Here is a 16,133-nt window from a genome sequence, read left to right on the forward strand (position 1 = left end):
GGCGGATCGATGACTTGACTGCGTATAAGACGGGATGATCATCCCCACTCACTTCACTGGTTTCATTTCTTCCACTTTTGTCTCGAGGTGGTTTCGCCTCGTCCATCGTTTCCGATACTTCATTGTTTGCCACTTGTTCGTCTTGCAACCGAGGATAAAGTTTTGGCCATCGACATCATAACTTTGCGTGTTGTTTGTTTATCTCCGAACTGGCCATTCTCACTCCTTCTTTCTACACGGTCATAGCCTTCAGCTTCCGCGTCCTCTCTTGTCTCTTTGCCCCATTATCAAGCGCATCCGGATACACAACATGCTACATCACATCGCCGCCGTGGGCGGTAGCCTCGCCAGGAGGTATATTGAAGATGGCCTGGAAGCCAACGAACCCAGCGGCAGCAACCCTCCAGCTTCCAATGACGAGGCCGTCCTCGCTGGACTTCCTTTCGTTATATACTTCATCACGGGCCTCCTTTTCATCTATCCCGCTGTTGGAGTAAGTCGCCATCTCGTGGACATAACTCTCTGTACATCATGCTAACCGCCCGTCAACAACACAGGTCTTTTATACAGCGCACAGCGTCTTCCCAACGCTCGCTATGATTGAAGACCCCAACCCACCGCCTGAATATACACCCATCTCACTCGATGCTCAAGAAGGCTCTGTGCCCTCGGGCGAATTTCAGGTCGTGGAAGCCAACGAAAAGCCCATCACCTCGTCCCTACGCACTACACATCGCCTTCTCTGGGTCTGGGGCCGGGAAGGCTATTTCCGCGGGCTCATTTGCGCGCTCATAACCGTATTTTCCACAGTTATTCTCGCCGCTCTTATCACTGTTTACACCTTCCTGCCACACTTCGTTGGCAGCTTCATCGCTACTGTTTTGCTCACGCAACTGTCAACCGCTTGGGTACACATCGTCATAACGCCTCCCTCCGCTCGCCCCTGGTACAGCCGCGTTCTGCCGTTCCGCTATGTTTTCCAAGCTACTGCCTTGCCTTTGCTAGTTCACTGGGCTACAAGTGTCGTAGCGGTCGAACTCCCTCGGCTGTTGGCTGTTATGATTGGACTGCCACTTCGCCTGTTCGAGGAAGCGGACGACAACATGGACATGGACCTCCAGCTCTCTTCGCTTTTATTGAAGGGCATTCCAGTGGCTGCTCTGGCTCTCTTCCTGTACCTTTTTGCCGTGATCCCGGCTCAAGTCATCCTCAGGCGTGTGCAAGCCTCACTACTTCCACCCACTGAAGATGCCATCGTCCCCTTTGACCGGTCCTTCAAAGGCAAGCTAGACCCAGCGGTGCTGGGTGGCGGCAGCGAGACATTCTTGACCATGAGGGACGCCTTGACCACTTTCGGGAGGGAAGGCTGGACTAGACTGGTCAAAATGTACCTCAAGGTCTTTGGGATAACGGTTGCATTTTATTTTGCTGTTGCGGCAACATTCGCCTTGGAAGGCGGGGTTATTATGACTCTCAACTGGATGCTTTCCGGTGGCAAGTAAATGGGAAAGTGGGTGGAAATGATGTTGTAATTTACCACTCTTCAACCAAACCACTTTTATTTACACATTACAAATATCCAATTTCATCCACTTTGCCCAACCTCATCGGCTTAGCCAGAAACTTGTCCGCTTCCCTAGAGCAAATCATAATCTCGGGCCTGATCTTTCTTCTGTCAACATGGCGACATACAACTAAGTCAGAGAACATTCATTTGTCAACCAGGTATCATTCCAAAATTATTGATTCATTACCGCGTCAGACCATGCGCATGTCGTATAATCGCTAATTCCCTTCTATATCACCTTATTTTCGCCCTCTTTTCATCCCACTCAACACCCGCCCCTTTACTTCTGACCACCAGGAGTCCCAGCCTTTTCACCACCCCCCGCGGCCCTCGCCTCCTCCGAATCTCCCTTCACACCATCTGGTTTGCCCTTGCTCTCCTTCTGGAGCTTTTGTCCGGCCTAAATGCCCAGTTGCCATTAGCACACATACACCATTCAGCATATCACCAAGAACAAACAACCGATACGTAGCTGATTTCAGACAGCCAGCTGGACAGACAGGCAGAAAGAGGGATGGATATCCGCAAGAACCACACAATATATGAAAATGTAAAGCCCACCTCTGTAGGACCCTGGTTAGAAGGCGAATCACCCTGTGTCTGCGAGCCAACGGACACGAAGCCCTTTTGTCCGTTTTGCGGGGACTTGGAGGTGCCGAGCTCCGTGGCCATGGTCCGTCTGGGAACCATAGGGAGCAGGCGGGCACGGTTGGGAAGGCGGGTCAGGAGACGGGACATCTTGGGTTATGTGTATCAAGTTGTCTTTTTCCAATGTTGGCCGCTTGTTTATGTGGTGAGAATGGCGAATAATAACGAATGTATTGCTGTCTGTACGCAGTATTAGCTGACTTATAATACCAGTGGTGACGATGATAAAAAACGAAGGTCGTGATGTCATTGCCACTGTTACTGGGCGGCTGAGAGCGCCAATGCAAGTGGAAGCTCAACTCGTTTCACGGACTGCAGATCAACGCATCACGAATGCTGTTGACATCAGTCAAAGAAGGAGAAAACGATATTCGCCAACGTCTAACAGAAAAGATCTCACAACAGCTAAAGATACATGGCAGCAAAGTGCAGAAAAAAGAAAAGAAAAAACATACAACACCTGGGATTCGCTGGTCGTCACCGACCCAACTACTAGTCAGGCGATTGGTAGCTTATCTATGGGAGAGCGGACGGGATCCCGAGTTTTCTACCATCTGTGGTCGTATGTACTGATATTGCTGAATTGCAGGCTCTATATTACCCTGGCCGACCACGCTGACGCACCTGAACGTTAATCTATCTTATCCTGGTGTGCATATAAATTTGGTCTCTTCGTTGAACAGAAGCATGACCACTTGCAATGTCGACCAGCAGTGCCCAGTAATATATGGGTATGATTGAAGCCAATAATTGTTGTAATCGTACCCTTTCAGGTATCTTGTTTGACTTGTTCCTTATGGAAACAACGCGAACGGAGAAGCGTCAGCATTTAAATTCCTCACCAACATAGACCTAACTGTCTCCAAACAGTGACATCTCCCATCACCACTCCGGTCAAGAGAAAATAACACTTTTTTTTTACCTCTGAAGCTTTAAATCCCACTGCTTTTACAAGCAAAAGGATAGTGAATGGTGGTGTTCTGTTTGAGTGTCCAGGCATTCAAGTCCATATGTATAGCTGCATGCCGACTAGGTAGAGGCGATCCGTCCTTGGCATATGTCCCCAAGTGATGCATGACATTGCATCTCGGAGCTCTGAATAGGCATATATGCGTTTTGGAAACTGTTGACTCTTCATTTCTTTTGTTTGTCTTTCTTCACTTTTTTTTTCTTCTTCTTTTCTTTGTTTCGTTTTCCAAGTTTGCAGAATTTCAACCGAGCCAAAGCTCATTTAAACAAGTGGGAAACCGTCTGAGAACGCCTGGTTTCTGGGAAGCGCCTTCGTCCACATTTTTTGGTTGTGACCCATTCTTTTCAGACGACGTACAATTCTTGACGAATAGCTCCATTTTACAACTTCGAAGTAGGAAGAAAGGCAATGCTTGTTTATCTCAAAGTGAAAGAATGATGATAACAAACAGAACATACAGACAATAGGGGTTAAAGATTTACTGTTATTTTTCTGATACCACTTAAAACCCACTTGCATCATAACTTGAATCTGAGCAGGCAGTGCTGGAACGATGCGCCTTTGCGCCTCTTGCATTCGAATCCCTTCAACTAACAACACCATCCAGGATGCCCTCCCTTTCGTCTGATCGGATTTGATGAAACCTATCCCTCTGAGAAAAAGGTACACTAGGTATAGCTTCAGGTACAGCGGGTCGTACGGCATGCCTGTGAACTCGTTCCTTGTAACACATACACAAGGAGAGTTGGGACTTTCGTCAGCTATGCCTCGAGGGTATTAATATGCGTGCACTAACGATTTAGATAAGGGATGAGGTGAGATCGGGGGCCAGGCAAGAACTTTCAAGACATGTGCGATGGATAGCCGATTTTGAAGAGATGGTGAAGCAAAATAACCAAGATAAGGAAATTGGATATTAGACGCGATCCTCATGGGGCTAATGTCGAGCAAGCTGACGAGTGGAACACATTGAAAGCTGATCTTTGCCTGCCGACATTGCCGTGACACGCTATGACTTCACTTTGCACGCTTTGATTCAGCTCCTTCCCATCTGTTTTCGTGACGAGCGAGGTACCCGCTTGAAGGACTGTCAAAATGGAAAGGAAGGTACACATGCGAGACACCACCTCGTACTCATGTTGGATCACGCAAAAAGACATCCGGATGGGCTTCAAAAAGCTCTGCGCTTCTATTCTACCCCACAGAGCACAGCCACAAGACAATAACGCTAGTACCCTAGGATCTGCCAGCCTGAAGATGCTCCAGGGCGGTATGATCGATACCAAAGAGGGTGAGATGAACTCGCAGCTCTCCAAGCACTCACTACATAGCAACTTGCAAACCTATCAACATCGCATCACATTGACCACGTAATCCCTTTAGATCATCTTCCCCTTCCCCTTCCCCTTCACATCCAACCTCGGAAACTCTTCCGAGTTCTCCAACGCGTGTCGAACATCAGAAACCGTCGGCACAACGTTCTGGTGTGCCATCCGGTGCTGGCGAGCCTGTTCCTCCTCTAAGCTCAGTCGCAAAGCAAGAGCCAGATCGTCATCGATGTCAGTGCCAGAGGTGACATTTGTAGTTGCTGCTGCCGGGGCGGTATCGTAGGCGATGTCGGAAGGATCTCGCCCGAAGACAGAGCCGTTGCTGTGCCCGGTCTCGGAAAAGGGAATGACCGGCGTGCTGTGGGACGAGGAAGACCCAGTCGCGAGAGAAGGTTGCTTGCCCTTTCCTTTACCCTTCAAGGGCTTCACCTTGATGGAGAACTCGGGTAAGGGGCTCGGGCTGCGAGGGGGGTACTGCTCTGCTTCTGATGCTACTGGTTCTGGTGCCGGTGCCGGTTCCACTGCAGCAACACCATCCACGCTGCCGTTGCTTTCAAGCAGCGACAGGCGAATAGCCCGTTGGATCATTTCCTCCTCTGACTCTTGATTGGCAGTCGCGAGATTCGCACCGCTTCCCGTCACACTCGGGCTAGCGCCAGGAGGGCTAGGCTCGGGTGTAAGCTGATCAGCGCTGCTCCCCGTGGACGGCAACCTTTCCCATTCTTCATCAATAGTCGATCCCATCTCTGCCTCAGCTGCCAACCGAACCGACTCTTGCTTTATGAAGTCCTCCTCGGAAATCATTTGGGCATAAAGAAGTGCTTCTTCCTCGGTCATGTCTGCCAAGCCTTGTCCAAACCGCGAACGGAGCCGAGCCATCTCGCGAGTGCGCGTTTCCTCCTCGTGGATAAGCTCCGCCTCTTCCGCAGCGATAAAGCCAGAGACGTGATGGCTGGTTCTACGGCTGCTCAGCCGGCCATGTACATCGTTATGTCGGTGACGTCGCTTCCGACCGGGGGTTTGATTTGTCGAGCTATAAGACCAAAACCTGATGTTGTTTCCCCATGCCGACACGCCTCGAAGGACAGTCGGATCAGGATCCAAGAAGATGGCGCGAACAGCAGAGTAGACAATCCGTTCCATTGCAGGAGCCTGAGAGAGAATGGGACGAGGGATCCGGCCCGACACCTTTGCATTGAGGGTTCGGATAGGTTCATGTGTTGAAGCCAACGGATCCCATGCTTGGACCACACCGTCAGTACCGCCGTGAAGTAGATAAAGAGCCGAAAGGGCAAGACTAGAGATAGCGGGTGAGTCGGTTTGAATAACCCGTAAAGGCTTGACCGTATGGGAAGAGTGATGATCTCTTGTGTTCCACACATTCACTGCACCGGTGCTGGTTCCTACAGCAAGATACCGGGCGCGACGACCAGGAATCTCCTTGGACGTGTCACCACTTCCATCATGCTCGAAGCAAAGAGGGTCCTCAAATGCTGCCATGACAGCATAGGCAGACAAATCAATAGCGCTGGCGGTGATTTCTGCCCCTAGAGGTATCTTGAGTTTGTAGTCGGTGACAGACCAACCGTTAATCGTGTCTCCTGCAGGCGTGGCTGAGGTCGAAGGTGAATCGCTTGAAGCCTGAATGGCTGAAGGCTTTTCTCCATTGCTCGTGGTAGACTGAGAGATAGAATCCCAGCTTTTTGACGTCTCTGTACCTCCAAAGATAGAGGCTTTGGGTGCTGAAGACAGCAAGGCCGCAACCTTCTCTGGATTGATCACCGGGCTAGTCTTGTGTCTGACATATCTCCGAACGGCAGGGGGCACGTTCTCCTCTAAACCGCAATCGATCTTGAAAATGGCCTCGCCGCCACTTTCATCGCCGGCAGCAAAGTCCACTTCGAGTCTCCGCTGCATATCCCAGCCTAAGCAAACCCCCCGGAAATAAGCTGGTTTGCGGCGCAAGTAAGATTCTATCTCTCGGGCCTCAGCAACGATCTGTGCCCTGCTCAGGTTCATGAAATTTGCCGATGAGCGCGGTGTGTATGAACCATCAGCTGCATTCTTGTTGCAGTCATCCGGTGTGGCGACACGCCGAGTTGCTTCGATCATCTCCCAATAAGCAGTGCGTCCGGCATCCCAGGCATCCTTGAGCAGAGTTGTCGACTTTCCACGAGTCGAAGAAGGTGTCGGCGTCTGGATCAGATAAAAGACTTCTCCAAGTGCATTCAGCGCAACAGCCCAAACTCTGTTCATGCCTTTGCGTCTCAGGTTGTAGTTGTCATCGACCTTGATGTCTACAATAGGCACGCCCGGGCTGAGCACCCACCGCGCGGTGATCTCGCCAACGCGGTTGCCGGCGCGACGACCCGAGATTTCATAACCAAGGGTATAAGCGGTCACTATGCCGAGCGTTGAGCCAGTAAACATACCAATCATCGAGTCAGTTGCTGTTGGTACATTGGGCGATTTTGCGATCCAAACAGAACAGACGGCATCCAAGAGCTCTGGGATCTTGGGTATCTCAGGCTCGTCGTCCACAGTTTCTGGTACGATTCCCAGAAATCGGCCGCGCAGCTGACCCTGTGGTTTGAAGTAGACCCGACCACCAGGAAACGCTTCAGCGCCGATGAGACCATAGGGCTGGCTAACGTCGATGACGTTAGGAACCGCAGCCGCCCCGTCGCCCATTCCATAGTACACGAGACCGGGATGCACTTCGTCCAGCTGCTGAAACTGAAACTGGTCATCCATACCCAGCTTGTCGATTTTACCGGTAGTAGGATCGCCGACAGATGCCACTCCGATATCCCTGGAACCATGCATCACACGCGGCCCATTGCGATTACCGGAAAATACGGCGTGCAAATGGGTGACCATCCAGGTGAGCCTTGGGCTATATGTCAACACGGCGGCTGCCTTCTTGCCAGACTGGATCGAAAGGTTCGAGGAGCCGTCCGGTTTTCCGCGGGACACACTCCGGAGCAGCCGAGTGCGGAGAAGATACTCGCTACGCCATGTAGCCATGGCACTCAGTCTGGCAAAGTACCGAGACTCGGAGCGTATTCTGTCCAGCTCTCCATCTTCGTTGGCAAACTCGCTCCTGTTCTTTGCCGAAAGTAACGATTCTTGGCCAGGAAAGTTGCGCAGGAAAGCTCTCCGCCAGGCATAGGGGGCCGCAACGAGGTGGTAAAAGCGCTTCGAGACCAGAGCGACGTCTCCGTGAGAATCGGGATGCAGATGCGATAAGATATGGGTCAGGATTTCTGGGAGAGTTTTTGTAAGCTACGAGCGAGAATATCAACCACACTACCCAAACGGACATACCGTTGGGGAAATCTGTCAACTTGACGCGGCCCGGAGTGGATGAAGTGTTCTTAACAACTTGGAAGGCCACGGTATGCGGAGCGCGATGTCGGGACAGCAGCAAGGCGCTTTCATATTCAGCGATGCGTTGACCAGCAGTCATGACAGGTTGGGCGGCAGAGGCATAGTCGGCAGCCCTCAGTCGGCCAAAGTCGTGGTCAAAGCGGTGGCCGTCGTCGCTGCTGCTAGAAGCAGCATCTCCGCCGAAGATGCTCTCATGAGGAGAGGCATCATCTGGGGAGCTTGGCTGGGAGTGAGGCGAGCCATGTTGGACAGTTTGGCCGGAAGATATTGGATATGGATCTCGCGGTAACGATACAGAAGTTTCAGTCGAGCCTTGGTGCATAAAGGACTTTTGAGTGAACCCTGGTGGCAATGCGCCTGACTGTGCAGCTTGGATTGCACAGTCGCTGGTGTTCGGTAGACGAGGTTGGAGGTGTTGATGGTGGTCGGGAGGGGAAGAGGGGCAGCAGCAGCAGCAGCACGGAGGGTTGTTCGGAGAGCGGCGCGTCTAAGAGTGATGCAGGTTGCGTTCAATTGGTGCGGATGTCGAATGTGAAGATGGGCGAAAGATGGTGGTTGTCGTGAGGCTGACGTTTTTTGGAAGCAAGATTTTCGATCTCGCCCGGTGCGTCACAGCATGAACCCGACGCTTGCCCGTCCCGGTGGAAGGATTGCCCACTAAGCATCCATGACTCCTACACACCTACCTCTTGGGCTGAGATTACAGTGCATGAGCATCAAGCTTATAGTGCCGCACAGGAAACGAGTCATACCACACGGCGTGAATGCACATTTGGCATCAATATCTTGTACAAGCCAGTGTTCCATTCACTTCAATTCGGCACTTCCTGTCGCATGAAGTTCAACAACGGCAATCTAATTGGCGGTGTCTCCACCGAAAGTCGCCTTCAAGAAAAACTTCCATCTACCCAAGAACGCCACTATGGATGTTAGACTTTTTGTCAGAACGCCTTGAACCGTACATCAATTCAGACATAGATTGCTTGCGAAACAGTGAGGTCCATGATGTTGACAATGTGAAGCTTTGGTATTTCCCGTAGTTTGGTTTACAATGGAGGCCCTGGTCAGAAAGTTGAAACACCCTTGGAGCACGGATGATGAGATAGGTCACGATGACCTCAGTGACCAATCTGTGTCAAAGTGCACTGCAGTGACCACAGATGAACAGAACGAACAAGCACGGGACTTGAGAATGACGAGGTCAACAAGCCATCCGCGGGCGCCAGTGCTGATGATATTGAACACCTGATCAACACCAAGAAGTAAAGCCTTCCATGGCACATCCCGGGTACATATGATGAGACTACCTCATTCTTGGGTGTCCGAAAGTTGTCTGCCCAAGCACGAGAATCGCCCACGAGCCTTCGTCACCAACGAGCGACGGCCCGCCTCGCGCCTCATAGCCTCATGTCCGTTTGACATTGACAATCGCGATGCAGCTTAATAAGAACGACAATCAATCATGTAATTAGTCATGATGGAGACGAGATCATCAGCAAGACTCAAAGGAAAAAAGAAGACCTCCACAGTGTTTCCAAGAACCTGGCTCAAGCCCGAACTGGAAGAAAAGAAAGAGGGGACCGGCAGGGACGGGTACAGCCGATCCCCTCCCGAACGATGAACTCGACTCCACCCAGCAACCCCTTTCCCATCCGTGCCACCCGAACCGAATGAACGAACGGCGGTGGTCGGGGCCGGCGGGTCCGCAGGCGGGTGGGCGGGCGGGCGTGGAGAGGGATGATTGAGAGAGATGTGCTTGTTGCTCGGAGTGGAGAGCAGCGTGGTCGATTTTTTGCATTGCTGTTGTGTACCTAGCGTACATAGTAGCGTGCAGTATTCTACACTACATTTGCACTCGCTCCCGTCCCGTCCCATCATGCAATGGAAGTTCTGCTTTCCGGCCGCGATGGACTGGACTGGATTCTCCGCCGCTCGTCTCCCTCTCTGTTCCGGTCTACATCATCTTTACAAGGGAAGCAGGGAGGGCGGCATTCACCTTTTCGCATCATTATCCCTTGATGCGATGTCGTTGTGGAAAGGAAGAGCTCATCGACTGCCACTTGAAAATACACTCATACCCGTGCAAAACGGAATCACATATTCTGGACTGAATCTTCCAGCAAGCCTCAGGATACACATGCCCATGATCCCTTGACTATTTGGTAGAACATGCTGCTAATGCACCTCATTTCCCCTTTGAAATCCAAAAGTCAAGAGAACTGTGTATTTGGACGGCCAAGAACAGAACTAGAGTCCCGTCGGAGGATGACAAGATTTGAGAAATCCGAAGACGGGTGTTCGGAAAGCCCAAGCAACTGGTAACGAGCAACTGGGTGAAAAGGGCCCAAGGACATCGTTCCGGTAAATTACTCTATTCACTCACTGACAAGGCCAAAGCCTCAACCGAACCCGCGGGCTGCTTCCCTTCCCTTTTTCCATCTCCCGCACACCGAGCGGGCGGCTGGCTGGCTTGTTGGCGGGGTTCAAGGAAGAAAAGTGTCGTGATTGTCGCATGTTCGGAAGAGAGCCATGCGCACCGTGGATCTGCCCGTGTTGATCATTGCTCAGCTTGAGTAAATACTCCGGATTTTATGCTTACTTAATATATCCGCACGGGCAAAAAACCAAGTGCTTGGTAAAAGATCAAAATAAAAACAACCTTGAGTGTGGATTTAAATATCTATACCGTATATTACCATTCCGTGTTGTAGACGCTCCGTTTCGTGGTTTGGCTCAGCAACCTTCTCTGTCAACCCTTGCCCCAATGTCTCGAAGATCTCACCGAGGGTCATTGCGGGGTCCCAGCTGATATATGATGAGACTCACACTGTGAATTACTCTGTTCCGCGTGAGCGTGGAAGGAATTGTGAGGTGCAATGCGGTAGACAAGACAAGTTGCGAGCTCGAGCTTATCATAAGCAGCGACGGCTCCCTTTCATCAAGAGCACGCGCACGTCCATCCCAAGCCAGGGTCGCAACACAGCAGGCGGGGGTTCCATCAAAGAAGCAAGCTGATAGACGGACACACCACGACGCTGTAAACCCACGAGGAGAAATCGTGTTTTAATCCGAAGCGGTTGGAGCATATTGTGTTGCTGTGTTGGGGGAGATGTTTGTTTGCTGCCTTTGGATGTTTTTGCAGTTGTTGTCCAATCAGCCTTGGCTCACCGTCCATGTTTGGATGTTCAGTGTCCTTAGTTCATCTGCTTTTCCTTTCTCCGCTTCCGCCTCCTCTTTATATTACATTTGTCCGATTCTCGACCATTCAATCCTCAGGTCATGTCGGTTTCCATTTCCATGTAGAACTTCTCGGCAGTTCCAGATTGCAGGATAGCATGACCCTACTGCTTCCGAGGCAGTCCAGAACGCAGCAATACCCCCGTAGCATTCATAAGTTATGCCTGCGCAAGCGAAAGTTGCTTTTCGTTTCTGTCAGAGCGGCTGCCCCCCCCGAGATCCTCGGCATGCGATGGTACGGCATGGTGTGGAAGAGGGGCCAGCAAACAAAATGATAGCTCACAACAGTGATAGGAATCTTTTTCTCCCCCACGAAGTCCATACCAAACATGCCACCTTGGCGCATCCACAGATAATACACGAGGGTGGTGAAGAACTACGATGTGAAGTGGATTGAAGGGCCACCTTTCAAGGTGTTGCTCACGCTGTGCGCAGCATGCAATGCAATGCACTCTATCTGACTGAATGCTAGGTTATCTGCCAATTCTGCCTCGCATGTGTGAAGCAGGAATGTAGCATTTCTCCGCAGCAAAGGCGGTTGAGCTTATCGTTGTAAATATCATGACATACTTCTTGTGTTGCAGTGACAGTCATCCGTCTCATCTGATGAAAGGAGCGAGCTCGGGATTGTCCGTCAAAGAGACACCGGCCGATGATCATCAATTGGACAAGTCTGCTAAAGACGTAACAACTACAACAGCACAATGTTAGCGGTCACACAGGATCCAAAAACGCATTGACAAGATGAAATGAAAGGGAAGAAAACAAACAAACAAGGGAAATAGAGGGGCTGGATAGTGTGAACGCTGTCCAGCTTGTGAAAATAAAAACAGAAACAGCATCCTCCAGCAAAACATCGCAGCTCCGAGACATAAGCGGTGAAAGATGCCTCAGTACCAATCGCAATGAAGGGAGGATACCGCTTTTTCTCAGTCAATTGGATATTTTGTCAGACCCGACAGTTTGGGACGTAGCTTCCTGGCAAAAGAAAGCCCAGTGGATTTACACTACTGTGTACGATGCTGTTTCAATGAGAAACGGTATCTGGTAATGGACCGTAATCCGCCCTTTACTTTACCGGACTTCTACTGTGCCCAGGTCTGAGTCTGGCGTGCCTGGCAGGCGTACATTGGTTTTTTCTTTCTTTCTGGTTTTTGTACTACATTTCTTTCCTTTGGCTAATGGACCGTCCGTTTTACGAGCCCTCTACCCTCTGTGCAACCCCTGAGACGGCAGTGGCGGTGATGATGTCGGGCCTAACGAGTCGCTTACTGTACACTGCCCATATACTATAATGCCTTGACCATAAGCTGCTCGGTAAGCTGTCATGAATTACTGAATGATGCTTGTTAATATATTAGGATGTGTAAGAGGCAGCTCATAGAAAGGCAGTAGAAGAGATTAGACTACACAGCTACCTATATCAGATTGAATAACCCGCTGGCCATTTCCGGAAAACCGTACCATCTCGATAGGGTTTCTGTATTGAACTTCATGGGGTGGAAATTGCCGCTGTATCTTACGCTTGATATTGTCAGGCTACCAGAGTCATGCTTTGTCTTTCATACTCCTGTCTTACTCCCAACGATTCGGCTTGAAAGCGCAAGAATAGAACATCTCGCCTCTTTGGGTTGAGTAAGATATTTTTGGTTCCACCTTGGAGTTCAAAAGGAAGGAAACGTTTCCCTGGATGGGTTCGTCTCGGTCCCAGCCAGATGGTATCGATGCGGGATGATCCGTTTGGCTGGTGAAGATTATTGATGGTGCCCGGGGGCTGGAGACGAATTGACTGGTGATTGGAAAAGCAAAGTACGAACTAGCTCGGGCGCCGTCCTCCTTCGTGGTTGGAGCGGAGAAATTTTCAAATCAGATACGTTGGTTGTCCGCCCCTGTGTTCGACAAAGACATCGGCCACCATCTTTCTGGTTACACATTATACAGCAGAGAACCTTCCCACCCGATACTTTGTCCTCAAAGCCGATCGATCATCCATATCACTTCTTACTCTGAGCGGCTGTCTCGCAGTCGCCTTTCTGATACTATGAGCAATGATATATCTCGTGGGAACACGACCTCCGCCAGTACATAATTCCGAGGGATGAAAGTTTCACGAGAAATCCCGAGTTCCGTCTGGTGTAGGCATTGTACAGTACCTACTCTGTTCTTTTTAGCAGTCCGTCGTACCTGTGTTGATGATGCCACGAACATGCCACAAAGATTAATGTGTCATCGCACCTTTGTGATAGCTTTGCGCATCTGTCTGAACAATCATCACCCTCGCCACGACACTGGGTCGTGGTGCACATATGTATACAGGTAAGTATACGCAGTGCCGGGGGGGAGCGTATTGCGTAGAACGCGTAGAACAACCAGGAGACGGTGGAACAGGCGGTACACTACACTAGGAAGAGGAAAACGGCCGGATTGGCCTAGAGTTTATCAGGCATTTCGGAACACAATGTCCTAGCGCCAATGATGATGCCGCTGGCGATGGTGGTTCGCTGTCTCGATCCCTCACACACCAACCCCTCAGTTAACAAGCCCTCTCGCATCGTCACGGTACAACGCTGATGCTACCCAGACCGAGGGCGACGGGCTCTGGTAGGCAGGAAGTCCGGATGGCCACCACGACCAGTCTAGTGTATATGTATGCTACTCTGCACAAAACCCACTCTTGGGCAAGATGGCTTGCTCGATTAGGCTGGTGAGAAAGGGAGCATGATACGGCAGCTGCAATATTGATGCAGGCCGGTGACCTGTAGCCAAACTTATTCGATGCAAAGGGACCCCAACGCTACGGTCGGCGACGGGGTCTTGCAGGTTGTGTGCTCCGAAGCGAGTGGCGACAGCTCACTGGCAGGTTGAAGACAGGTAGGTGTCTGCAGTTCCGACTTGGGGTCGAGTGTGGTCGCCGTCGTTGTCGTCGACCACCTTGTTCGAGTGCCGCGCGGTAGACGAAACGTCAGCATGTCATGTCGCCAGCGACGAAACCAGGTACCGAAAGGGCGAGACAAGACGTTGTACCTTTTTACGAACCAGAGGTAGCTGGAATCATTCGATAAATCGGAACTCGAATGCCACGATCCACAATTGGAGCAACGGTCATCCATCATAGGGCCGGGAGCTTTTTTTTTTTGTTCGGGTTCCCTTGTGCCTTTTCCTGCTGGCTGGGATGGACCAGACCATGTCATCCGGCCCCGTCATGCAAAACTTTGACTGAGTGAATGAACAAACCCCTTTGTGATGGAAAAGTCCCAGGGGGACGAGGAAGAATCAGACCGGCTTGAGATCCCGGTGGATCACGAGCGGATTACGGACTGGTCGAACGATAGCGTCCAACGCTATGAAGATGTGGAGGTGATGCTCTGAGAAGTGGAGAGGCGCAGAGGCGGAAGCGAACGGCAACGTTCCTGGAAGCACGGCGCCAATGGCGAATGCTTGTTTGGACAAGAAGGAGGAGTCGCCAGGGTGTCTTGCCAGGGCCCCTTTGGAATTTCTGGGAGTTCCGGGTGATTTGCCCATTTGTGCCATGGCTCCCTGACAGCGAGGTAGCCCCGCAAAGGACTGGTCGAATGGAACGGCCTCTGAGGATGTTTGATGCTGTTCCCGGTTCGCCAGTCAAAGAACTGAAGGGACCCCGTCTCCAGAACGGTCAGAACCCAACCAAGCTCCTGGGTTCTGAAACGGTGTTTGCCGGCGGGGTCACGTTCCAATGGGCCGCGGTCCCGCCTTGGAGTGACGGAGTTCTCACCTAGTCAGCGCTACAGTACCTACCTATTGATTGTGTGTGTTGACTGCTTGCTGACTGCCTGCTGGTGTGCCAGGCATGTTGGGGAACAAAGAGGGCAAAAACGACAACGGGATGGGCCGTGGTCATGTTTTTGTACCTCGCTGGACGGAGATGCTTTTGTCAACACCAGCCTTTCCCTTTGTTAATGTTCTCCCAAGACGCTTCTACCCGTTCTCCACCCACTCGTGGCCAACGCAAGGCATTTTCTTGCGCAAGGCAACCTTGACTTGCGAACTGGAGGCATTTGAGCCTCCAGTCGGTGGGTTTTTCAACGTTGGGCATCCCATTGCGCTGGGACAGCTCCTCCTTTCCAGTCTCCAGTATAGTGGCACCCACAACATGATGTTGGGGTTACGTCCACACAACATGACCTACGTACCTAGTCGAAGCACCAAAAGAGCTGATTCGAATGCCCGGTCTAAGTATTTCGATTGATGCCGTTAAGAATTGCCGGTCCTGGCCGTCCTGGCTGGCTTGGGCATCATGATGTCCAGGAGATTGGGTTAATTATGGTGAGTTAAAAGGCTGCGATGAAGATTCGTCGTTGCGGTCCACTTGGTTCGATTGCTGCGACTAGGAGCAGAGAAAACCCTCTCAACCTGGAAGTGAACAAGGAAAGCGTGCGCTATTGATAAGCGGTGGGCGGCCCAAATGGAACAACCTAAACAGAGGACCACATGGCTGTTTTGGCCGGCGCCTGTCCCCGGGTCTCGCAACTGACATGGTGCCAGAACGAAGCTAATACCGGTCCTGTCCCGAATTCCTGCTAGCGTGATGCGCCCATCCCTTGCTTCCACCCTGTGAACATTCCCGCATTCTCGTCACGGTCACAAAGCGCAGGTGTCACTGGCGTGAGTGAGGCTGGGAAGGCATCGTCGTGTCCATGGACGACCTTCCACAATGGAATGGAGTGCCGGGCGAAGAATTTTTCAGTTGTTTGCTGTGTACAAAGTTCATGTCTCCTCCGCCCGTTCCTGCGCTGACCGAGGCTTTTCGGGAACCAGCTGCTGTTTTCGGCTAGGAAACGACTGGGTATGTTTCCCGGTTACCACCCCGCCCCACGGCATGCTGCGGGCTGCCACCAGTCAGAGCATTGCTACGCGTAAGGAAAACGCACGGAAAACGCAGTAAAGCGGCGTATTGCAGAATACGATACTACTATCGCACCTTTCAGCGATACATCGATACCGTGTTTTACCGCCA

General features: G+C 51.3%; 3 protein-coding genes and 1 non-coding gene across 4 annotated transcripts; 1 reads left to right on the forward strand and 3 right to left on the reverse strand.

Annotated features, from left to right (window-relative positions):
• The first annotated feature begins 41 nt into the window (after positions 1 to 41).
• NCU07994 (hypothetical protein) lies at positions 42 to 2,437 on the forward strand. Its single transcript, XM_957571.3, has 2 exons — positions 42 to 493; positions 558 to 2,437. The coding sequence occupies exons 1-2, from the start codon at positions 311 to 313 to the stop codon at positions 1,500 to 1,502; spliced, it is 1,128 nt and encodes a 375-aa protein (XP_962664.1). The 5' UTR covers positions 42 to 310; the 3' UTR covers positions 1,503 to 2,437.
• NCU07995 (hypothetical protein) lies at positions 1,740 to 2,417 on the reverse strand. Its single transcript, XM_957572.2, has 2 exons — positions 2,129 to 2,417; positions 1,740 to 1,967 (listed from the first exon to the last, which is right to left on the reverse strand). The coding sequence occupies exons 1-2, from the start codon at positions 2,303 to 2,305 to the stop codon at positions 1,848 to 1,850; spliced, it is 297 nt and encodes a 98-aa protein (XP_962665.1). The 5' UTR covers positions 2,306 to 2,417; the 3' UTR covers positions 1,740 to 1,847.
• Positions 2,438 to 2,663: 226 nt separating the features above from the next.
• Positions 2,664 to 2,763, reverse strand: NCU15634. The gene has a single exon (XR_897892.1). It is a non-coding gene; the product is annotated as a 5S ribosomal RNA (ribosomal RNA).
• Positions 2,764 to 3,753: 990 nt separating this feature from the next.
• Positions 3,754 to 8,535, reverse strand: NCU07996 (F-box and WD domain-containing protein). The gene is made up of 2 exons (XM_957573.2): positions 7,841 to 8,535; positions 3,754 to 7,779 (listed from the first exon to the last, which is right to left on the reverse strand). The coding sequence occupies exons 1-2, from the start codon at positions 8,223 to 8,225 to the stop codon at positions 4,565 to 4,567; spliced, it is 3,600 nt and encodes a 1,199-aa protein (XP_962666.1). The 5' UTR covers positions 8,226 to 8,535; the 3' UTR covers positions 3,754 to 4,564.
• Positions 8,536 to 16,133: the final 7,598 nt, after the last annotated feature.

Source organism: Neurospora crassa, linkage group IV, assembly GCF_000182925.2.
Source record: "Neurospora crassa OR74A linkage group IV, whole genome shotgun sequence".
In the NCBI taxonomy this organism is placed as follows: domain Eukaryota; kingdom Fungi; phylum Ascomycota; class Sordariomycetes; order Sordariales; family Sordariaceae; genus Neurospora; species Neurospora crassa.